Source organism: Nicotiana tabacum, chromosome 23 (assembly GCF_000715075.1).
Source record: "Nicotiana tabacum cultivar K326 chromosome 23, ASM71507v2, whole genome shotgun sequence".
NCBI classification, from domain to species: domain Eukaryota; kingdom Viridiplantae; phylum Streptophyta; class Magnoliopsida; order Solanales; family Solanaceae; genus Nicotiana; species Nicotiana tabacum.
The window spans coordinates 540,439-566,018 of record NC_134102.1 but is presented as its reverse complement, the minus strand read 5'-3'; the positions used below and the strand labels follow the sequence as shown (position 1 = coordinate 566,018).

Below are 25,580 nucleotides of genomic sequence, written 5' to 3'. Positions count from 1 at the left end.
TTGGATTTTTTGGTGAAGTTCTTATAGTCTTTGAAATATAAGTGATTATAGGTTATCTGCATCTTTCCCCTAATTAATTTATTAAAATGTAAAAATGATTGTATCATTTTTTTTAAAAATGACATATATCCTAACTAGCATTTTTATTGTAGAAGAACTGTTTCAAGATTGAAATAGTTATATATGTCTTCTTGAAAGTTAATTTACTTATGCCTATAAATATGAAGTAATAATATTTTAAAGGCTCGAGTGCGAGTCCTAGTGAATTTTGGCCTTATTATGCCAAAGATTGAGGGTAAGACGATGGGTTCAAGTCCCAACGCACTATGTTGATAAAAAGACGCTGGATTCAAGTTCCAACGCATTATGGCCTAGCATGCCTTTATATGGGTAAGGCATTGGGTTTGAGTCCTAATGCACCATATTGATAATAATAATAATAATAACTAAAGAAAAAATAATGCAATTTTCATGAAAAAACATGAAGCTTGTCCCACTTGATTTGCTCCATTCTTGAAGTGAATGTGATAGTAGTGCATGATAAGTCTAAATAAAGACAAGTGGTTGACCAATGAATGCGGGCGTGCGAAATGCCAAAATAATAATAGTTATCACTATGGTAATTATAAAAAGGGAGAACAAGACAATGTTTACTATCAAATTGGTATGAAAAAAATAAAATAAAGCACATTGTATGATTATACTCCATTCTTTGAAGAGAATGTGACATGTGATAAACATTGAGAATGCATACTTATTCCTGAAAGTGAATGTGAAAATATATATATGATAAAGATTATGCATAATAATGTACTAGTGCATGGTTGGATAAATACTATAACTCACCTCTAAGGGGGGTTTGAGACAAAGAAAGATAATAAATATTATTGTGTACTTACATGAATATATCATTTGTCGCATACATGTGATACGCCAAATATTTTGTCAAGCTTTATGAAAGTTATTAAAAGCAAAATTAAAGTAAGAAATTATTTTGTTTATGATGATTTTGAACATGACAATTATTATGATATGATTCTCTTTGTGAAGGAGACATTCATTATATGGATGGTGTGACAAAAGATCTTGTAGTACAAAAGCAGTTAAGAGATCTGAAAGAACTAATTTGTTACTACCCGAATGAATGAAATTGTTCATGACATTAATCTTGTAGTAAGTCTCAAAAGAAATATTTTGATTTACAAATATATTAGCCAAAGTGGTTGGCATATTGAGACTATAAATGAAAAGAAGATTGAATATCTTTATATTACTATAATCATACCGGGTAAATATGAAATATTACCTGACTTTTCTTCTATTTGTACTACACAAGTATAAGCATGATGATGCAATCACAAGCCATAAGTAAACTAGAGGTTTACTGAAATAAATATTAGTTGGCATGACCGGTTGACCATCTCGGTTCAATTATGATGCGAAAATTTAATTGAGAATTACATTGGCATATATTGAAGAAATATAAGATTCTTCAAGAATTCTCTTCTGCTGCTTATTCTCATGATATACCAGTTAAGGTTGGGATTGAATCCCTTGATTTATGGAACGAATAAAAGGTGATAAATATGGGCCCAGTTACCTTTCATGTGGACCATTTACTATTATATGATTTTAATAGATGCATCTATTCTATGGTCACATGTGCATTTGTTATCAACTTGCAGTTTGGCTTTTGCAAGATTGATTGCTCAAATTATTAGAGCACAGTTCCATAATATAAATTATGATGATTTATCTTGATAATACTGGTTTAAATCCAAGTTGGTTTAGCAGAAATTATATGCCTCCAATTATATCTAAACCATTGGTTATGAGAACAAAATTGCCAAAATAAAATTTAGTATGTGATATATTATTTAATATACAACAGCACTTGTACGCATCTAGCCAAGTTATGATAAGTTCTCCCTATCACAATCGGTTCAGGGTCAGAAACCAAATAATTTCCATCTAGAAATATGAATGTGCTATATGATTTAATTGTTCCACCACAATGCACAAAGATGGATCCCCAAATAAGGCTAGGGATATTTGTTGGTGATCCCAACAATAGGGGGAGAAAATGGGCAGCTGAAAAAGTAATGCATGTAATGAATTATTATGAGTACATCTAGATCCTCGTACGAGAAAATGTGAACTTGAAGTTCAAGTGATAATTCATTTGCAAAATATTGCCAGGCGTATTTGCTGACCCAAAACTAAATGTCATATTCAGCTGCTAATGCTCCAAATAAAATTAAGTTCATAATGAATAGAGTCTATGGCATGCATGAAGCATAATAGACTAATCGGTTCCAAAGATAAAACTCCTTGAAGAAGGAGAGGAGCAAATGTTCAAGATGGTCATAATAAGGAGGTAAGTGCTCTAGAAAAGCACCACGACATAACACTTCATAAGACCTCATGGGAGAGGCTCAGGTACCTGAACATAATAAGATAAAGAGATCTCAATAAGTTATGTCTTTATTGGGTAATAGTAGAACCGATATAAAATGATCGTTGACGATATTGTTAATATAATGTAGCGCTCAATATTATTAATATTGACGAGGATCTTGAGCTCAAATCTGTCATGAAATTTGGACAAATAAATGATTGGCCAAATGAAAAATACGCAATGAAAATTAATTTCACCTGAAAAATATGAAGTTGGACAGATAGTCCCAACATCTGAAAGTATAAAGCCAGTGGAGGTATAAATGTGTTCTTGTGCAGAAAAAAAAAGGTCAAGTCGATAAACATAAAGACGACTTGTGTCACAAGAAAATTTGTAAATATCTTGGCATTGATTATATAGAGACATGTTCTCCTGTGGTAGATGTCGCCATTTCAGGTTTTAATCTGGCAATATAAGAAAAATGTGATATGCGTATAATGGAAATCATTGAGGATTTAAATTGTTCTGAAGCATATTAAAGTTTCCAAGAAAATTATTAAATAAAGCTTCAAAAATCCTTATACGGGTTGAAACAATCAAGGCGCATGTGGTATAATCGCCTGAGTGAGTACCTGTTGAAAGAAGGGTACAAGAATGATTCAATTTGTCCTTGTGTCTTTATAAAAAGATCTGGATCTAAATTTGTTATAATCACCGTGTATGTTGATGATTTAAATATCATTGAAACTCCTAGGGAGCTTCCTAAAGCAGTAGACTATTTAAAGAAAGAATTTGAAATGAAAGATCTTGGAAAGACAAAATTTTGTCTTGGTCTACAAATTGAGTATATGAAAGATGGAATTTTTGTCCATCAACCAGCATACACTAAAATAATTTTAAAGCGATTATATATGGATAAAGCACATCCATTCCGACATCATGAAAATAATGAAGAGCTTCTTGGTCCCGAAGTACCATATCTTAGTGCAATTGGTGCACTAATATATCTTTCTAACATTACAAGGTCTGACATAACTTTTTCAGTTAATGTCTTAACAAGATATAGCTCTGCTCCTACAAGGAGACATTGGAATGGAATCAAACACATATTGCGGTATATAAAAGGGACTACCGATATGAGATTATTTTATGACAATGATTTCAGTCCCGATCTTGTTGGTTATGCCGATGCTGGGTATTTATATGACCCACACAAGGCTCGATCTCAAACATGCTATGTGTTTACATATGGAGACACTGCCATATCTTGGCGATCGACTAAGCAATCAATCGTGGCTACTTCATTTAATCATGCTGAGATAATTGCTATTCATGAAGCAAGTCGAGAATGTGTATGGTTGAGGTCTATAATACATCTTATTCGAGACAAATGTGGTTTGAAGTGTGACAAACTACCCACAATTTTGTATGAAGACAATGCAGCATGCATAGCCCAATTGAAGGGAGGATTCATAAAGGGGATAAGACAAAGCAAATTTTAGCAAAGTTATTTTTCACACATGATCTTCAAAAGAATGGTGATATCAATGTGCAACAGATCCGTTCAAGTGATAATATGGCTGATATATTCACCAAATCTCTACCGACGTCAACCTTCAAGAAACTAGTGTACAAGATTGGGATGCGAAGGCTCAAGGATGTGAATTGATGCTCTCATGAGGGGGAGTTAATATGCGTTGTACTCTTTTTTCCTTATAAGGTTTTGTCCCACTGGGTTTTCCTTGCAAGGTTTTTAACGAGGCAACCAAAAAGTGTATTTTTAAACATGTGTACTCTTTTTCCTTCACTAGAATTTTTTTCCCATAGGAATTTTTCCTAATAAAGTTTTAACGAGGCACATTATCTATGGACATCCAAGGGGGAGTATTATAAGAAAAATCAAATTATGATGGATGTCTACTCTTCCTCCATGATCTTCTCAAATGCTTAATGACATATTCAATGACATATTTCTATGCTTAATGACATATTCAATGACATATTTTTCTTCACTTTTCATGCCTATATAAAGGCCTTGTAATAGATAAGAAAATACACACAATTGAAGAAGAAAATTTCTTCCTTCTTTCTATCTCTATTTCTTGTTCATGTTTTACTAAATTGCTTTTATTTCATAACAACATGTCTTGTTCATGTTTTACTAAATTGCTTTTATTTTATAACAGTTTTCACTAAGTCTTCAATTATTCATTAATCTAAACAATATAGACCCTAAATTATCGGGTCTTAATTAACTATGTTTTTGGTGGACAAAGTAAAATATTATGATGATGCAACCACCTGATGTGAGCATGATGCAAGCATGATTTCTTCAGTTGACTACTATAAATATTTACCGGTAGCAGCTAATAATAAACATTGAGGTTCATACTTGTACAGAATTTTCTTCATTTTCTCTACAATGGCTAGCTTTTCTTTCTTCTTTGTTACAATCTTGATCTTGGTTTTGCCCATTATTGAAGGGCGTATTCTGAAACTTGAAGGTTCAGAAATTAGTACTCAATTGATCTCAGATGGAGTTGAACACTTCAAGAATCAATCAGATTATCTAAGTCTAGGCAGCTCAAAGGCACTTATAACTTCAGGGGATCAATGTAAACATATATATGGTTTCTTTCCATGTGCAGAAAATATTGGAGGGTACATATACATGATTGCCATATTTCAGTACTTGTTGATTCTTGGTGAGAAAGTACTGTCCAAAGGAAGCAACAGGCTCTTTAGTATTCTTGACACTGGAATTTTTGGTGCAAGTATCTTTCCAACCCTTATAACATGGCCAAGAATTGTTATGGCGTTTGGTAATTATCTACTCCTTAATTGCCTTTGTCATTGCTCCAAGGAAATGTCCAAGTACTATTTATTCATAGGATCAGTGCAATTTAACCGGTTATAGCAGATTAGCAGGTTATTATCCTATTTCACATGTTACCAAATCAAGTTTGCCCTAATGAGTTACATATTGTTACAAGTTTACTCAAATATTCGTACACTTTCAGTGCAAAGAACTTGAACTGTTATTCATATAAGTAGCATGTTTAATCCACGTTGTCTAGCAGTTGTGAATTAGTCCCTCTCATCAGTGGTGGAGCAAGCAATATCACTAATGATGTTCAAAATTATAAAATATATGTAGCAAAAGTAATGTTTGACCTTATATACATAGTATAATTTTCGGAGAACAACCTGGTTGCAGCTCCGCCCCTGCTTCTCATCCCTTTAAGCATTGAAACAAAATGCCTACATCTCTAAATTCAGTAGGGGATTTAGCCAATTCTTCCTTTTTGGAAATTATATTCTAACTAGCTAGCATTTGGTTTTTCAGTATCTGGACTTTTGATCAATAGAGAGCAAGCTCAAGTATCGGTATCTTCTTCACTTGGTTCGAATGTTGGTTCCAGTGTCTTGAATCTTACTGTGCTCTGGGGCATATGTGTCATACTTGGGAGACAAAACATCTCAGTAAATTCAAATACACAAAGTGCAGAATCCTCCTCTTCTACTTTGAAATTGAAAGACTTAAAGAGTATGTTAATTTCCTTTTCATACTTTGAAGTTTGGAAAAAGATATAACTAAGCATCATAAGAATGGGATCTTTCTTTTCCTACTTACAGTTACTGGAATCATAACAAATGATCTAACTGGTTATATAGCTGGAGTCATGTTTCTCTCCCTTGCACCATTCATAATAATGTTATTCGTCGATATCATCAGTTCATCAGTAGGAAAGCGTATCACCATTCTTGTTGCTCTCATAGTATCAGTCACATTGTTGCTGTCATATTTCGCATATCAGGTTATCATCAACAACCTAATTTATGGTTCATTATCCAATTGGTAATCCTGATCTCTGTCAAACTAAGTCACTCTTTGGTGTACTTCAGGTTATAATACCATGTTTGTTTATGTTTCTGATATATGTAGATGTGGAATCCATTGATTCAAGAAGTGTTTAGAATACATAAAACACGAAAACCTGGTGAAATTATTTGTGGAGCATATCCAAAGGCAGGTAAGAGGAAATCTCTTTAAAGGTGGACGTCCTGACACTAATGTGCTCAAAGGGTAACATTTTTTGACATCCTTAAATGATGAGTTAAATCTGCCACCCATACTTTTAAGTGACATGGAAGTGTAAACATCTTCCTTTTTACAGTCACGGTGTAGAAGTTGAACTCTTATGAAAAGTCTTGTTTCCTCAGCTATTTACGAAGACTTACAGTTAACACTACAATTCATTTAAAGTAGCAGCATTTTGATCTATTTAAGTCAAGAAAATTTCATTTTGCAGATTATTTACCAAAACCGACAAAGATAGGAGCAACTCCATAACACTCACCGAACTAGAAGAACTAGTAAACCAGCTTGAATCGGGAAAGGTTAAAGTGGACAGTAACTTTGCCCTGTCAACACTGTCACGGATTTTCGACAAAAATGGAGATGAGAGGATAAATGAGGAAGAGTTCATTGAGGGATGCAAGAAGTTGATACAGGAATCCAATGGCGATTCCACCTCCATCAGGAAACATTTCGATGAGGCAAAAAATTCAATTTATTTTGCTATCTCTTTCACTAATATAGACACTGGGGGCTATTTATGTAACAAAAAGATCATCACTTTTAGTTAGTCAAAATAAAAGCATGTTGATAGTTAGTGAAATGAAAATTTTAATATATGCAGGTAGTTCAGGCATACACTGAGGGACAAAGAAAAGAAATAGTTAAGATTCAGGAGCTCATGCCAAGAGTTCTCAAGCAAATACAGAACCAGGCAATTGAATCTGAAGGCCTTTTAAAAGATGACGGTAGCCCCAACATAGAAGCAACCCTCTTGGATAGATTTGAGGATTTGAGGGTTGAATCGTTATCGAAATTTAGTCATTTTGGTATGGTTAGACTCGTGGTTGAATGGACATTTTGGGTCATCACATTCTCCACCTCTAAAACAAACGTTCGTCCTCGAACGGAGTTAGAAAAAGTACCTGAGTTGGTGAATAAGTGTGGATAACAGCTACGTATATCATGCTCGGCCTCCTAAGTCGCCTCCTCGACCGGATGACCCCTCCACTGAACCTTTACGGAAGCAATGTTCTTTGACATCAGCTTTCGAACCTGCCTATCTAAAATAGCCACTGGTTCCTCAACATAAGATAGATTCTTGTCCAACTGAACCGAACTGAAGTCTAACACATGAGACGGATCGCCGTGATATTTCCGAAGCATAGAAACATAGAATACCGGATGAACCGCAGAAAGACTAGGTGGTAGTGCAAGTCTGTAAGCCACCTCTCCAACTCTCTCAAGAATCTCAAAAGGCCCAATATACCTGGGGCTAAACTTGCCCTTCTTCCCGAACCTCATCACACCCTTCATAGGCGAAACCCGGAGCAATACCCGCTCACCAACTATGAATACAACATCATGAACCTTCCGATCCGCATAACTCTCCTGTCTAGATTGGGCTGTACGAAGTCAATCCTGAATCAACTTAACCTTTTTTAAGGCATCCTGAACCAAGTCTGTACCCAAAAGTCTAGCTTCGCCTGGTTCGAACCAACCCACTGGAGACCGGCACCGCCTACCATACGGAGCCATCTGAATGCTTGACTGGTAACTGTTGTTGTAAGCAAACTCCGCAAGTGGTAAGAACTTATCCCAAGCACCCCCAAAATCTATCACACACGCACGAAGCATATCCTCCAGTATCTGAATAGTGCGTTCGGACTACCCGTCCGTCTGAGGGTGAAATGCGTACTCAACTCTACCCGAGTACCCAACTCATGCTGTACTGCCCTCCAAAGTCGTGAGGTAAACTGTGTACCCCGGTTAGAGATGATAGATACTGGTACACCGTGAAATCTGACAATCTCGCGAAAATATATCTGAGCTAGCTGCTCTGAAGAGTAAGTAGTAATCACAGGAATGAAATGAGCTGATTTGGTCAGTCTATCCACAATCATCCAAACTGCATCAAACTTCCGCTGAGTCCGTGGGAGCCCAACAACGAAATCCATAGTGATCCGCTCCCATTTCCATTCTGGAATCTCTAACTTCTGAAGTAATCCACCCGGTCGTTGATGCTCATATTTCACCTGTTGATAATTTAGACACCGAGATACATACCCCACTATGTCTTTCTTCATCCGCCTCCACCAATAGTGTTGTCTCAAGTCCTGATACATCTTTGCAGCACCCGGATGAATGGAGTACCGCGAACTGTGAGCCTCCTGGAGAATCAACTCATGCAAGCCATCCACATTAGGCACACATAGCCTGCCCTGCATACGTAATATATCGTCATCTCCAATAGTGACTTCCTTGGCATCACCGTGCTGAACTGTATCCTTAAAGACAAGCAGATGGGGGTCATCATATTGGCGTTCCCTGATACGATCATAAAGAGAAGACTGAGAAACCACATAAGCTAAAACTCGACTCGGCTCGGAAACATCCAATCTAACAAACTGGTTGGCCAAGTCCTGAACATCAAGGACCAAAGGCCTCTCTGCTACCGGTAAATATGCTAAACTGCCCAAACTCTCCGCCTTATGACTCAAGGCATCGGCCACCACATTGGCCTTCCCAGGATGATAGAGAATGGTGATATCATAATCCTTAAGCAACTCCAACCACCTCCACTGCCGCAAGTGAAGATCCTTCTATTTAAACAGATACTGTAGACTCCGGTGATCGGTGTAGATCTCACAGTGGACACCATACAAATAATGCCACCAAATTTTTAAGGCATGAACAATAGCTGCTAACTCTAGGTCATGTACAAGATAATTCTTCTCATGCACCTTTAACTATCTGGACGCGTAGGCAATCACCCTACCGTTTTGCATCAACACTGCGCCGAGACCAATACGCGACGCGTCACAATACACAGTATAAGATCTTGTACCTGTAGGTAATACCAATACTGGGGTTGTAGTCAAAGCTGTCTTGAGCTTTTGTAAGCTCTCCTCACATCCCTCGGTCCACCTGAACGGAGCACCCTTCTAGGTCACTTTGGTCTTAATAGTTGTTCATAATCAATTATAAAATCGTCGATTAACTTCATGTTAATAAGAATCTCGTTTTAAACCTTCACAATACTGATAACGAGATACGAGGCATGAAGACCTCATAATTATTTACCCGAATTAACGAGTCACATTTAACGCCACCTAGGCGGGCACCTACCTCGTAGGTTAAAAATTAATAATTACAACACGAATTTGACAACTATGCACAGAGAATTCCATATAAGAATTTTCAAATAAGCCTAACATGCATGACTCCCTATTAGTACTATAGTATAAATTTAATTCCACAAGGGAGAACTTAAACACAAGAATTTTTCTCATAAGGATCTCGTCCTTATATAACTTCCACCGCAGCTCGTAGCCCGGTTTAAACATATCAGTTTATTTTAAAATGCGAAGATCTCATCCTCAATTCTGAATCACAAGTAATATGCACACCGTGCCAATCGAAACTTTCCATTTGCTCCTTCTAAATAATTTCCGTTAAATAAAATCACAACACATAATGAACCCCACACCGGTAGGGCATATAATTCACAATTTACAATTAATTATTCAGAATTTACATCAAAACTTACCGAAATGAGTAACATAATGCCACCTTTATCCTCACAACTCTTATTAGTAACCAACATGGAATGATAGTCGTAGTTATCTCCATAGAATCTCCCAACAGGAGTAAACACATAAGTAGATTATAGAATTACGAAGCTCACTCATAAGTGGAGCACCATAGAAGGACTCGTTTCGATACTGAGAACCGAATCAAGTTAAGGAAATTATTCCTTTATATTATATCAAGGTCGTATCTGTAACGACACCAACTGATGTAGCGACCTCCACCATACTATAAAATATATCAACGGCTGGGTCTCCACCTCTAGGACGCCTTCTACCCACCTGTCCTCCACCCCTAACTATTCGTGTGGGTGGTGTAGTAACTTCAATGGGGCACGTAGCCTGAGTGCTTTGATAAAATATGTCTCTCCCAAGTTTGGGAAAATTTTCTCATGATGTGCCTAGTATCACCGTATTCATAACAACACTTTTGTGAGTTTGGCTGCTCATATCGAGTCTTTGCCACATAACTGGAATAATCATTGTAGGAAACTCATATCGGTGGTGCATTAAAAGAATTTACTGGAGCATCCCGAGTAATCCGATGTGTGGACTGGGCTGGCCGATTGCCCGAGCCCCCGCCATAATGATTTATACTTGCAGAGTAGAATCCATTGAATCTCCCAGAAACTCGAGACATCTGGGTCTCCTTAGTTTTGTACAACTAGCAGAAATGAAGTATCAGCTTGTAGCTCCCGAGTCGTACAAAATTTTTACGATCATAATTGAGTCCTTTAATGAGTCTGTGAACTCGCTCTCTGGCTGTAGGAAACAAAGTAGGAGTATGACAGGCTAACTTATTGAACTTGATGGCATATTCTGACACCGTCATGATGACCTGACGCAATCGTTCAACCCTATGCGCCATGTATTACGGAGAGTCTGAGAAACAAACTCCTTCAAAAGTATTTCTGAGAACTGAGCCAACTGGGCGGTGTTGCATTGGCTGGTCTGCCCTCTTCATAGTCTTGCCACGAACACCGGTGGAGAATTATCTCTCCCAATGTAAATTTCTTCTTTTGTTATGCTGACTGAACACTGTTGTGCTGACCCATTTCTTAACATACTCTTCGATTCTTCTTTGGGGTAACCCTTACCCTAGTTAAACATAACGATCACAAAAGTAGAGCTCGATACAGACAAATCTTATCACGAACCACATAGTCCAGACTCTCGTCAACAAGTGTACTTCCTCCGAAGCACCCCAAAATCTGCAGCCATGCCGTCCACGTTGAGTAGACCTTCTGTAAATTTAGAGTTGTTTCTATAACTCCTTTGGTACTAAAGTATATTATTATTAAGGAGGCGGACATACCGCAAGTCCCGACCTTATCCTCTACAAAATCCCAGGCCTTAAACATGTGTAAATTTTAGGGAACCTTTTAGTACCACATATATACATTTCAGGCCAAAAGTGATATAATACATGACCACTTAATCCACCCATTGGTAGTGGATTCCCCCCCACTCGGCGCGAAGTCATAGGTCACAGTCCTATGATCCACAATAATAACCTTCACAGCTCGTATAAATCAACCAGACGCCAACGTCCGTTGCATCCCCACTTGATTCACTAGGTGATCTCTCAATACACCCACATCTTCAGTCAGAACCACATATTGAGGCAATGTTTCAGCATCTCTGGCTCCCTCCTAATCCATCTACGACATCACGAACCTTCGACGCACAACTGATACCGAGTGCGCAATGTCATACACGAGTGGATACAAAGGAATATAAGATATATATTTCAAGCTAAATCAATGACGCACGATAAGGAGTCAAAGAAGTGAATATTTCCTAACAGTTCCATAGCCTCTCGAAGATAAGTACAGACGTCTCCGTACCGATCCGCAAGACTCTACTAAACCTGCTTGTGACTCATGAAACCTATGAACCTAGAGCTCTGATACCAACTTGTCACGACCCCAAATTTCCCTCCGTAGGGTGTCGTGATGGCACCTAGTCTCTAAGACTAGGTAAGCCTATCAATGCGGAATAATCATAAATATCTGAAAATAAATAATCTACAATTCAAATGATTACCATTCCCAAAACCCGGTAGAAATAAGTCACAAGCTTCTAAGAATTTATTCTCAATTTCTCTATAAGTCAAGGTCTAAATAAAATATAAGGAAGCAACATACAATGATAGAAGGGGACTCCGGAGTCTGCGGACGCTGGCAGATATACCTCGAAGTCTCCGTGCGCATGTAACTCACTAACGTCTAGGCTGGTAAAATGTACCTGGATCTGCATAAAAAGATGAGCAGAAGCGTAGTATGAGTACACCACAACGGTACCCAGTAAGTGCCAAGCCTAACCTCGGTAGAGTAGTGACGAGGTCAGGTGAGGCCCTACTGGAATATAATAATGGCATGGTAAAATGTTTATCAATGTAGTAAAATAAAATGACGTTGGAAATGAATCAAATAGTATGTCACATTTAATGACACCAAATAATTGCAAATAATATCTCGTGGAATCAAAACAGAATTTCCTTCAACTTTATGAAAATCACAACAATTAATCGAAAGCAACTATGGCCATAAATCAATATCAACAAGGGCACTACCGAGGTACCGCCTCGTAATCCCAAATTTTAAATAATTTCACAATATCTTATTTTCTTATATCACCGCGGGAGCCTTCAAAATTTATTTAAAAAAAATATTTTTTCCCGAAATAGCATCCCATGTTTTAGCCACCCTTATCACACCGCATGACTTCTAGTAGTCACCCCTACTAGCCATGCTTATCAAGCCACCCTTATTTCACCGCATGCGTTTCAACACCCTGACCTTATACCACCGCATGCGTATCAATATCACAATATATTACAATTTGCACCTCAAGTGCCCAATATTTTAATTTTCTACAAAAAAATCAACAACAATATATTTTTCACTAATAAAGAGCTCGCGGCTCATGCCAGAATAATCAAAAAAGAATCTTACGAAAATATTCAAGAATAAATAATTCAGAAAAATAATATTCCAAATTTTTAATACGTTGCTTCAATATCAAAATTAAAAATGTCAAATACTTCATATTAATAATATTTAATTTAAAGAAAATCAACCTTCAAATAATGCACAGTATGAAAGAAACCAAGTTTCAATTAAACAGGTAAAATAATTAGCAGAAAAAAGGCAAACAAATTTAAAATATTTATCACAGATCAATGATGAAGAATATAACAAGATAAAATAATTTAATAAATGCACAATGATCTACACCATTTAAAAATATAATCCTTCACATTTAGCCCGTGTACACACTCGTGACCTCGTGTACACGACTTTCAACACATTTCAATAATCACATTAATATCAATTCTAGGGGAAATTTCCCCCACACAAGGTTAGACAAGTCACTTACCTCGACTTGCTCCAATTTAATCAAGTATTATGCTTTTTCCTCGATTTTTTGACTCTGATCGACTCGTATCTAGTCATAATTTATTCGATATAGTCAACAAAAATTATAGAAATCAATTTCATAAGAAAATATTATATTTTTTTCAATAAAATTCGAATTTAGCTCAAAATTTGCCCGTGGGGCCCACATCTCGGAATCCGGCAAAATTTACGAAATATGAACTCCCATTCAACCACGAGTCTAACCATACCAAAATGACTAAATTCCGATAACGATTCGACCCTCAAATCCTCAAATCTATCCAAGAGGGTTTTCAAATTTTCCCCAACTTAAATCACCAATTAAATGTTAAAAACAGTGATGGATTCGGGTAATCTAACCAAGATTGAGTTAAGAATACTTACCCCAATATTTTTTCTTAAAGATATATCAAAAATCACCTCTGCTCAAGCTCCAAATTGTTAAAAATGGCGAATGGAACGAAGCCCCCCTGATTTTATATCTTACAGATCTATCCAGGGTGACCTCGATCATGGGGTCCGATCCTGGACCTCGATCATGGGGAGTCCGATCATGGTCCTCGATCATAGCTTCGATCATGGCCCTCGACCCTGGGGCTCGATCACAGCCATCAATCCTGGCTATCGATCATGGCTTCGATCTTTATGGCCTTCGATCACTGGCCTTGGTCATAGCCCTCGATCCTGGGCCTTCGATCAGTGGCCTTCGATCATTAGCCTCCGAACTTGCCTTCGATCATGGATCTCGAGTCTGCCTTCGATCCTCGGCTCGATTTCTGGAGACTCGATTGCACAGCAGAAAAGAATTTGCAGCAGCTTTTGTAGCAACTGTTTAAGTCCCATTTTTGATCTGTTAACCATCCGAAAGTCACCCGAGGCCCTTGGGACCTCAACCCATTACACTAACAAGTCCTAAAACATCATACGAACTTATTTGAAACCTCAAATCACAACAAATAACGCTAAAATCACGAATCACACGTAGGTTCAAGCCTAATGAACTTTGAAACTTTTAATTTCTACAAAAAACATCGGAACCTATCAAATCCAGTCCAATTGACCTCAAATTTTGCACGCAAGTCATAAATGACATAACGGAGCTATAAAAATTTTCAGAATCGGATTTCGACCCCGATATCAAAAAGCCAACCCCTCGGTCAAACTTCCCAAAAATTCAACTTTCGGTATTTCAAGCCTAATTCCACTACGGACTTCCAAATAAAATTTCGATCACGCTCTTAAGTCCAAAATCACCATACGGAGCTGTTGGAATCATCAAAATTCTATTCCGTAGTCATTTGCACATAATTCGACATCCGGTCACTATTTAAACTTAAACTTTAAATTTTTCATCAAAATTCCATATCTCGGGTTAGGGACCTCAGAATTTGATTCTGGGCATATGCCCAAGTCCCAATTCACGATACGGACCTACCGAAACTGTCAAAATACTAATCCGAGTCCGTTTACTCAAAATGTTGACCAAAGTCAACTCAGTTGTGTTTTAAACATCTAATCCACATTTTCATCCATTTTTCACCTGAAAACTTTCCGGAAATTTTTTTACGGACTGCACACGCAAGTCCAGTAATGGTAAATAGTGCTTAGATCACATAATTAATCATTAAATTTAAAGATGATATTTTGGATCATCACAAATTTATTACATAGCAACGATACCAATCTATCGTACTCCATTGTAAGTAGCAACTTAACATGACACTATGGAGATAAACTATAGCTCACAGAGTTATTCGCCATCACAACCTCATCCCCCTCCCCCCCTCCTCCCCCCCCCCCCAATATAATGAAACCCTTACTTTTCGCTCTTCAGACATTATGAAAAAATGCTTGAGAATTTAACAAGAAGAAAAATTTGAACGAGAGTTAGGAATATTTTTGAATGGATTTTTGTAAAATCCTAACGCCTTTAAATAAGGCAATGCCTAGCTCGGTGGGCTGAATGTTTTTATGTATAACACTCTTTTAAAGAGCGCTATACCCATTTGAATTATTGTTATGTCAGTTAAACGCAGAAGACTTATTGGTGGGCCCACAAAAGAGGTATAACACAGTTATATACCGCGTTATGCATAGCTGTATAGCGCGGTTTACAATAGCGTTATATATATATAGCGCTTTTTAAAGAACGCTATACTTTAACGGCCAAAACTCCGTTAAAGTATAATGCTCTTTAAAAGAGCGCTATGTATAGAAATATCACTTTTTTTTTTAAACACACATTTTCGTCATACTTGTCCGTAGAACCACAAATGGTTTCCGAAGTCGAAATTTAGCTATATGGGTCCCAACACTGACAGAGGTGCGTGCCTTGGTGGCTTCTATCCTTTGCCGACAGCATTACCTTACAAATTACAAAATGGTCAACAAATCCAGACCATTTCTGTACTTCTACCACTATTTATTGAAGGTTCTTGTACAAATCATTCCTAAAATGGTAAGTCATTAAATAATATCCTTTATTTGAAATTAAGTACTTTCACACATTTACTTTTGTCCTATATAATATATGTGTGTGAATTTGTTAGTCGCTTTTTTGCAGCAGTTGAAGCAGAATATCAATTCAAAAGTTTGGTGGGGTTCAAGCGGTTGGTCTTTCTCAAGAACAAATCTTGGATCTTTTTGGGACTGATTTCAACAAAAGGTCAATTTTATTGAAATTCAAGGGGTAATTTGTTTCTCCTAATCTGATCAATTTTATAGCATAAACTGAGGACTAGGGTTGATCTTGAAATGGATTTGGTGTAGAAAAGTGAATGCTTTTTTGGGTTTACATTTTTTTCCTACACGAATCGGAGCAAAGGGCTGAATCGTGGCAGCAAGGCCACTTGCAATATCTCGTAGCGTATTTAAGTCGTCTGAGTTTGCATTGATTGTTGAATCTTGGAAAGAGAAGGAGGAGGTTGAGGATGGCAGTTCCATGGAGTATGACACTGTGGGTGGCTAAGATGGTGTGGGTGGCATTGAGTGGTTGGGTAGTCTCTTGCTTGACTATTGCAGATGAGGTTGCTGGCTCTATTCGAAGTGGCGATATTGGTCCTTTTCATGTTGGTTGAGTGGTATTTGTACAGCAAAATAGGGTCCATCATGTTGTGGTTTGTTCCTATCAATATGTGGGGTCATTTGTGGATAGTCTTTCTTTCCTTTTAATTGTTCTTTTTGGTTTTCATTTTGTGAATTGTTGCTTGGTTCTCACAGATTTTGTATATATCTGGATAAATATCATTTACTGCAGTTCAATTAATTGTTCTTCACTGTTCTTGCTTGATGAATGTGGTTTCCAGAGGAGCCTAATAATCTGAGGTCACAGTGGCTTGATAGGGCTTAAGCTTCAGATACCAATGTGTTCAGCTCTTTGCAGCTTCCGCTTAGCTCCTAATCTGTGAATATTACTGTTCGGCCAAACGATTCATTTCTTGCTGATTTCTGCGCTAAAATAGATAGCTTTGGATATGATAAGAACACTATAATGTATTTCCTCTCAGTTAACTCTTTTACCGCAGCTATACCCGCATCTTGTACGTAAAATGCAGCCATAATTCTGCTGTGCTATTATTTCTATACATTGAACTGCTATGATAAGATTACAATTTGAGATTCTTGTGCTTCTGATATGGAGGAAAATGTTTTCCCTTGTGAAATCATTTTTTGGATGATTTTCGAGCATTTGGTTGGGTATGAAAACAGGTGGCGTATGGTAATTGTCAAGGTGTAGGATACGGTATGAGGATTATGCTTTCGTGATATTTTTGTGTATTAAAGGATGACAACAATGTCTAACTTTTGATTGATACAAGTGAGATTGAATAAGATTTTGAGATATTTGTAGAGGGAAAATGACTTCCACCTATGAGTGATGGAAGTCATTTTCTCCATTTTGTGAGAAGACATACTCCTCTAGGAAAACATTTTCCAGGAATACATTTATTGCACTTTTCATCATGCCAAACATTATCTGTGATTAGAATGCAGCTGCAATAAGCTTGACTTGTTACTTGTTTTCGGAATTAGTGATAGAGCGGTCTCTGATACTTGTTGGAAGCATTCTGGTTGTACTGAGGATAATAATGCAGCCTTGTAACTGATTTGGCTAGGCTTGTGTTTTTTCGGGTTGTACTCTGCGCTAAGAGGGCTCTCAAGTTTATAGTGGTCATAATGATTTTAAGTTGGTAAAGGTTTATGACTAACTCTAGTGATTCTGCCAGAGTGGTCTGTATAGACTCAATAAGAAAATTCTACCTACTTAATTCTCTCTTTTCATATGTCATTAGAATGCTTAAAGGAGAATGTATGTAGTAGTTGATAATTATCATGGCTTGTCTGTTTTATCTTACCTGACTTTGTAATGAAGTTGGTAAATGGTAAATCTCTCCTTTTATCCTTGTTGGATTGATTAAGCTGATTCGTTTCTCTTGGAACTGGAATGCTTAGGTTCGGTACTTGTGAGGAGTTTTTTCCATTGTAGGGTTAAATGCAAGTAGTGATTCTCTAGTTTTTTAGTTACCTTAAGGTCAAATTATTTATAAGAGAAGTAATATTGAAATGAAATGGATCCCAATAGAGCAGAATGGTTACATATGATTCATATACCCGACACTTTGGTTGGGATTCATGAGTCATAGTTGACCGCTTGATCTTACCAGTGTCAAGTCTTTTTTTTTTTCCTTTGCATTCATCTGTTATATACGTGGTCAGATTAACACTATAAAGTTCATCTGGAATCTAAAAGAAGGTAATGTTTCCCATTCTTATAATATTCACGCAGATTTTGTTGCTCAAGTATGAGAATCTGTAAGATTGCACTGCAATTAGGATCCCATGTTAAAGCTACATCTTGGGAACTCATGATAATATCGGAACCTCATCTATTTGAGCTCTTTAGGGAGAGACATGTTCTGAGTGTATTTTAAGGATCACTTTGTAAAAATCTCAGGTCTCAATGCAATCCTTTGTTTAGCTTTGGTGGATTCTTGGTTTCTGTAATAGCTCCCTCTCACTTCCTGAGGATAACAAGCAAAGAAGCAAGAATGCAGTTGTTTATTGACTTCCTTTCAAGCTTATTAATCTGTCAGAAAGTGTTTTGGGCTCCTTGTTCTTTTATTTGAGGTGAAGTGGAAATCTTGTTTCATGTTGATCATCCCCTATGCTCATTGTTTGATCGTAATGAAGGTGTACAGGCCAAGCTAATATCAGATTTCGACAGTGAGATGGTGCGTTAATAATATAAGGAATCACCATTTGAGCTGTTTTGTCTTGACGCTTGTTGGAATTTCAGATTTTTTTCTTGTTCTGGAGAGCAGTGTTAGTGTCAACAGAAGAAAGTGGACAGCAAAGAAGTGTTCGAAGATGACAATGGGTTACTGATCTTGACAAGTCAAGATTATTTTTCAGAAATTAGCACTGAGGGGTCCTACCTTTTAGATTAAATTCTTGGTTCTCATATCCCTCCATATGACACATGAAGCTATTTAATTGGTATTTACAAGCACCAATTTCTGACTATATCTCACCATATATTTTCCTTAGTTAAATTGTACTTCTTACTTGGCTCAACACTACACGTACTCCATAATCACAGCCTCTTGCAGAAATGCAGGGTAAGACTGTATAAAACAGACCCTTGTGGTCCGGCCATTCCGCGGACCCCGCGCTAATGCGTACTGGGCTGCTCTTCTGGTGTTAGTTGCAATTACAAAACGCGATTTATAAGTTGCAATTAAGGAATGCGTTTTATAGTCGGAATTACTGAATACGATTTATAAATCGCAATTATATGCGTTTTATGTGTCGCAATTAATGAATGCGTCAATTAGTGAATGCGATTTATAATTCGCAATTAGGTAATTGTGTTTTCTATGGAATTACAGAATGCTTATTATACGTCTTTTATAAGTCACAATTAGCGAATGCGTTTTATAAGTTGCAATAAAGGAATGCGTTTTATAATATGGAATGCGATTTATAAATCGCAATATGTAAGCTCCAATTGCTCTCCTATTTATTGATGCGAATAATCGCATGCAGAAAACTCCCGCTTCTCCTAAAAAAGGCTCCAAATTTCATATTCCCCCAAAACATTCTGTCTCCTATGATGGCAGTGGCCTCTCAGTTCAAAATCTCACTTCACTCTCTACTCTCCCCTTCTCAAATTGAAGAATTTAGCAAAGGTCAGTTATTTTTCAAAGCATTATGCGGTTGTTGATGGGATAACGAAGGAATGGTTCTTTGCCTGATGTTGGGAATTTGGAGAAAATAAGAACGTTGGTTGCATCTGAGATTTTCCAATTGTGTGTCTGCCGCAATGCCAACCCTTGTCCAACTGATGGCCTCGTCTTCTGCCAGTAATGTGGAGAGTACAATTCTTCTATTGATGAGATGCAGACAGTTCCAAATAGATGACTCAGCCTCCGGAAAATGTATGTCACTGGTAATTCTTACTTTGCTAGTTAGAGCAAAGGCTGATATCGATATGCTCTGTAGTACTGTTTGAGATTATGACTATTCCAGGTTCTTATTTGTTTAGTTTGTAATCAACCTTTACTCAGAACTCTGACCTATAGCAGCACAGGTATTTTCACAAGACAAAGCAATTTACGAAGCGGTTGAGAATGCCTGCCAGGACACTCTTGAGTCTAGCCGTAGATTCAAGTATTGTAGATCTTGCTGCTCTGGAGTTGATAGTTGGAGCCTTGGTGTCAAAAGGTGATATAACTACTAGCACAGTATGTTCCTGTACTATATATTTGGCACTTCCTTTTTACTATAAATGAGCTGATAAAATATCACAAATGCCTAGTCTACATTTAAGAATAATCACAAGATCTGTTAGTCTATTTTAAGAACAAGGGGTGATCATGATCATGACTCCCTATTATTTTCTCTAGTTTGTTGCCCTACGGCCTGGTCTCGTTTGCTCACTAATTGCTATGCTTAATTAGTTAGTGTGGACAAAAGCTGAAAGAACAAGAACTTAAAAATTTATAAATACAAAATAGTATAAAAGTATTTGAGATTAGTGGATCTAAATTACAGCTTCAAGCAGTTATTATTGAAGAATGGAGAATGTAAAGCAGTACAAGTGAGATTGGATAGGTGGTGGGGATGATGCAAATAGGCCTTCTACAAATAGGTGGTGGGGATGATGCATATGTTGCTATCAACACTTCCATGAATTGAATAACTTTGACCAGACACCCCTACCTATAGAGAGGCTGATCCGAAAGACCTCGGCTCAAGAAAACGAAAATAGATAATAGATCCGAAATAAAAACAGAAACCCAAAAAATAATACCAGCATCGTAAGAGACAGGAAATAGATGGAAAAGAAAGAACACACTACTATGAAAAACGAAAAAATAGTGTGAACACAACATAAGCCGCAAGCAGTCCTAGACAAAACACTATCAGACTAACCGATACAAAGTAGAAAAACGCTCGACTACCCCCTAACCTTCAACCCTAATGTTCAATCTCCACACCTTTCTATCAAGAGCCATGCCCTCGGAAATCTGAAGCCGCGCCTTGTCTTGCCTGATCACCTCGCCCAAATCCTTCTTAGGCCGCCATCTACCTCTTCTCATACCTATCGAATTAATTATGACTAGATACGAATCGATCGGAGTCGGAAAATCGAGGAAAAAACATAATACCTGATTAAATTGGAGCAAGTCGAGGTAAGTGACTTGTCTAACCTTGTGTGGGAGAAATTTTTCCTAGAATTGATATTAATGTGATTATTGAAATATGTTGAAAGTCGTGTACACGAGATGACGACTGTGTACACGGGCTAAATGTGAATGATTATATTTTTAAATGGTGTAGATCATTGTTGCGCATTTATTAAATTATTTTATCTTGTTATATTCTTCATCATTGATCTGTGATATATATTTTAAATTTATTTATCTTTTTCCTGCTAATTGTTTTAACTGTTTAATTGAAACTTGGTTTCTTTCATACCGTGCATTATTTGAAGCTTGATTTTCTTCAAATTAAATATTATTATTTGAAGGTTGATTTTCTTTAAATTAAATATTATTAATATGAAGTATTTGACATTTTTAATTTTGATATTGAAGCAACGTATTAAAAATTTGGAATATTATTTTTCTGAATTATTTATTCTTGAATATTTTCGTAAGATTCTTTTTTGATTATTCTGGCATGAGCCGTGAGCTCTTTATTAGTGAAAAAAATATTGTTGTTGATTTTTTTTGTGGAAAATTAAAATATTGGGCACTTGAGGTGCAAATTGTGATATTGATACGCATGCGGTGGTATAAGGTCTGGGTGTTGAAATACATGCGGTGAGATAAGGGTAGCTTGATACGTGTGGCTAGTAGGGGTGACTACTAGAAGTCATGCGGTGTGATAAGGGTGGCTAAAACGCGGGATGCTATTTCGGAAAAAAATATTTTCTTTTAAATAAATTGTGAAGGTTCCCGCGGTGATATAAGGAAATGAGATATTGTGAAATTATTTATAATTTGGGATTACGAGGCGGTACCTCGGTAGTGCCCTTGTTGATATTGATTTATGGCCATAGTTGCTTTCAATTAATTGTTGTGATTTTCATAAAGTTGAAGGAAATTCTGTTTGGATTCCACGAGATATTATTTGCAATTATTTGGTGTCATTAAATGTGACATACTATTTGATTCATTTCCAATGTCATTTTATTTTACTTCATTAATAAATATTTTACCATGCCATTATTATATTCCAGTAGGGCCTCACCTGACCTCGTCATTACTCTACCGAGGTTAGGCTTGGCACTTACTGGGTACCGTTGTGGTGTACTCATACTACGCTTCTGCACATCTTTTTGTGCAGATCCAGGTATATTTTACCAGCCCAGACGTCAGTGAGTTACCTGCGTACGAAGACTTCGAGGTATATCTGCCAGCGTCCGCAGACTCCGGAGTCCCCTTCTATCATTTTATGTTGCTTCCTTATATTTTATTTAGACGTTGACTTATAGAGACATTGAGAATAAATTCTTAGAAGCTTGTGACTTATTTCTACCGGGTTTTGGGAGTTGTAATCATTTGAATTGTAGATTATTTATTTTCTGATATTTATGATTATTCCGCATTGATAGGCTTACCTAGTCTTAGAGACTAGGTGCCATCACGATACCCTACGGAGGAAAATTTGGGGTCGTGACAAAAATGAGTGTGAGAAAACGTTCGGTGAACCTTAAAGTAACCGGACGATATCCCTATTCTGTCACTCCGCAAGGGGTTGCTTGTTACGCTGAGTTTAACATCGACGATGATGAAACTTTGAGGGATTTTTTGAGGACTCCGGATGAATACCGAGAATTTCTTGTGATAAAAATGTTGGAAATGTACGTCAAGGTCGAAGACGTTCGCAATAATGAGGTTGCCCATAGTAGGGATAACCCTCATTTATCGGGTGGTTATTCTGGAGCAGTTTTTGCCGGACAGGTTCCGGATGAAAGAGTTTGCCCTGATTTAAACTTATCACCACGGGCGAATGAGGAGCGAGAAAATAATTTCTCTCATGCTTTACATAATCCACAAGACGAGTGGTAAACTTCAATTTTCCTTAGTGTTACGATGTATATTTTTATTTTATTGAATTTGTATTAACACTCATATATTCCACAGGGGGTACCGGCCAGATATGACTTTTACAAGTTATGAACCCACGCCCAGTTGGAATATGCGTAGTTCTGGTGTGTTGGATCATGGTGGTCCATCCGGGAGTCATCACCAATAGGATAATGTCCATCAAGGAATGTCAACACGTTACGACTTGTAAGTGAAGTGATACAGCTATATGGAAAGTATTTATTAATTTCAGTAGCTTATTATTTTGTTGTTTGTGCAGTGAAAACGAGCAAGTTGAACCACCTGTCCTCACTCAATTGCCCGAAGATGACATATTAAATCGAGATCTGGCAGATGCACAGAGTGAGAAAGAGAACAGTAATTATGACAACAATACCGATGATTTCGGAGACGACATACCCTTCCCTCGTGAGGATGGTGATGAAGAGGAAGAGAATGAAGTAACTGATTTGATGAGGGAGTATGCTCCACCCCACGTTAGACCAAGAGTGTGCGAGTCCCAAGTGCCGTTTCATTCAAAGAAGATTCCCTACCTTGATAACTTGCCAAGTATGTTGGATGTGGATGCTCTCACAAGGGATTTTGATGAAATTCGGACAGCAATGTGGGATGATTCTAGACCAACGGTGCTTGCAAAGGGCATGCTTTTTCCTGATAAAGCGCGCCTAAGCAGGGCGGCGAAAATGCACAACGTAAAAGAGTGTCGTGAGATGATGGTATGTGAGTCAACTTCGGAGGTATACAAGGTTGTTTGCTGCAGATGGTTTACGGGTTGTCATTGGATGCTGCATGCGAGCAAGAAGAAAACAGGTTTGTGGCAAGTGGGTAAATACATTCCCACCCACATATGTGAAATGGACACATTTAATGGGAATCACTACAACTTGGATATTGACTTGATTTCTCTTCTCCTTATTCCACACCTTGAAGCATCCAGAAGGTATAAAATCAAAGAGTGCATTACATCAGTCCACCAGGAATATGGCCATACCATTATCAAAAGAAAGGCATTTCTCGGGCGCAAACGTGCATTTAATATTGTTTATGGTAACTGGAATAAGTCATTTGCAGCTCTACCCAAGTACATGGTCGCACTGCAACACTTTATCCCCGGGACGGTTGTTGAATGAAAGCTTGAGCGGAGTCCGAAAAACCAGAATATATATTCAATTACGTGTTCTGGGTATTTAAACCAGCAATTGATGGTTTTCCGCATTGCCGGCCGGTAATATCCATAGACGACACTTATGTCTATGGAAAGTATGATATCAAGCTGTTGATAGACGTTGCAGTAGATGCTAATGGAAAAATATTTCCTCTAGCTTTTGCTATTTGTGCCAATGAAAGCCAAGAGACGTGGATGCTGTTTTTGAACCATTTGAAAGAGCACGTTGTCAAACAGTGTTCCGGCATTTGTCTAATATCTAATCGGCATGGTGGTATCTTAAGTTCTGTAGAGAACTTGCCTGCATGGAAAGAACCTTATGCCTACCATTATTACTGTGTGAGGCACTTTAAGGCCAAACAGGACACGACCGTCGAAAATATCCTTCGGCTGGTTTGGGTGGCGGTGGTAATCAAGTTTGTGGTGGGTGTTCTTCTAATGTGCCCAACTACCAATGAGTTTATGTTGTAATAAGTAGCTGTTTTGTTTATGTTGCAAGATATATCAAATAAAATTATGTTTCCATTGTTGTTAAATCTTATTGATATTTAAAATTTTTTAGTTGAGTAAATTAATGCATTTCTCCCTCCCGTTCATGTAATCAAAAATAGTATTGGATTAAAAAACGGAAAAATATGTGATTATATTTGATAAATATAGTTCAAAAATAGTTGAGTTAAATGTAGATTTTTGATAAATATGTGAATACACATAGCGCGGTTAAATACTATATATTATGTGAATATATATATATATATATATATATATATATATATATATATATATATATATATATATATATATATATAGAGAGAGAGAGAGAGAGAGATGTAAATATATATATCGCGGTTAAATACTACGTTATGTGTATTGTCTTGTCGAACTGAAAAGCTGCCCGTCTGAGAAAAAGTTATTTTGTATCCGAAAGAATCTTTGTTAAATACTACGTTATGTGAATATATATAGCGCGGTTAAATACTACGTTATGTGTGTTGCCTTGCCAATAAATAACGGGCGCATTCTAATTATTTTCTGCGCTTAACAATAACTAATAGCAAAGCTTTCCATAAAACCAAGGTTTTTTTTACGCTTTAACAAATGTCTGAACGCCTTCATGTACCAAGGTGCCAGTGCGGCAAAAAATGTATGATGAATGACTGTTGGGATGATGGTGAAGTTGGACGCCGCTACTGGATGTGTGTGAACAAGTTTTATAGGGTTCCCGACGAACCTTTTTGCAATTTTGAGGTATGGATTGATGAACCCTGTAAGCAGGAATGCTACAAATGATCTTTGCAGTATCTTCATGATTTGACCTTAAAACAGTGTGA

General features: G+C 37.2%; 1 protein-coding gene across 1 annotated transcript; it reads left to right on the top strand.

The window, feature by feature from the left end:
- Positions 1-4,820: 4,820 nt before the first annotated feature.
- Positions 4,821-7,048, top strand: LOC107769505 (sodium/calcium exchanger NCL-like). Its single transcript, XM_075246768.1, has 6 exons — positions 4,821-5,172; positions 5,745-5,945; positions 6,035-6,216; positions 6,345-6,432; positions 6,577-6,583; positions 6,712-7,048. The coding sequence occupies exons 1-6, from the start codon at positions 4,821-4,823 to the stop codon at positions 7,046-7,048; spliced, it is 1,167 nt and encodes a 388-aa protein (XP_075102869.1).
- Positions 7,049-25,580: the final 18,532 nt, after the last annotated feature.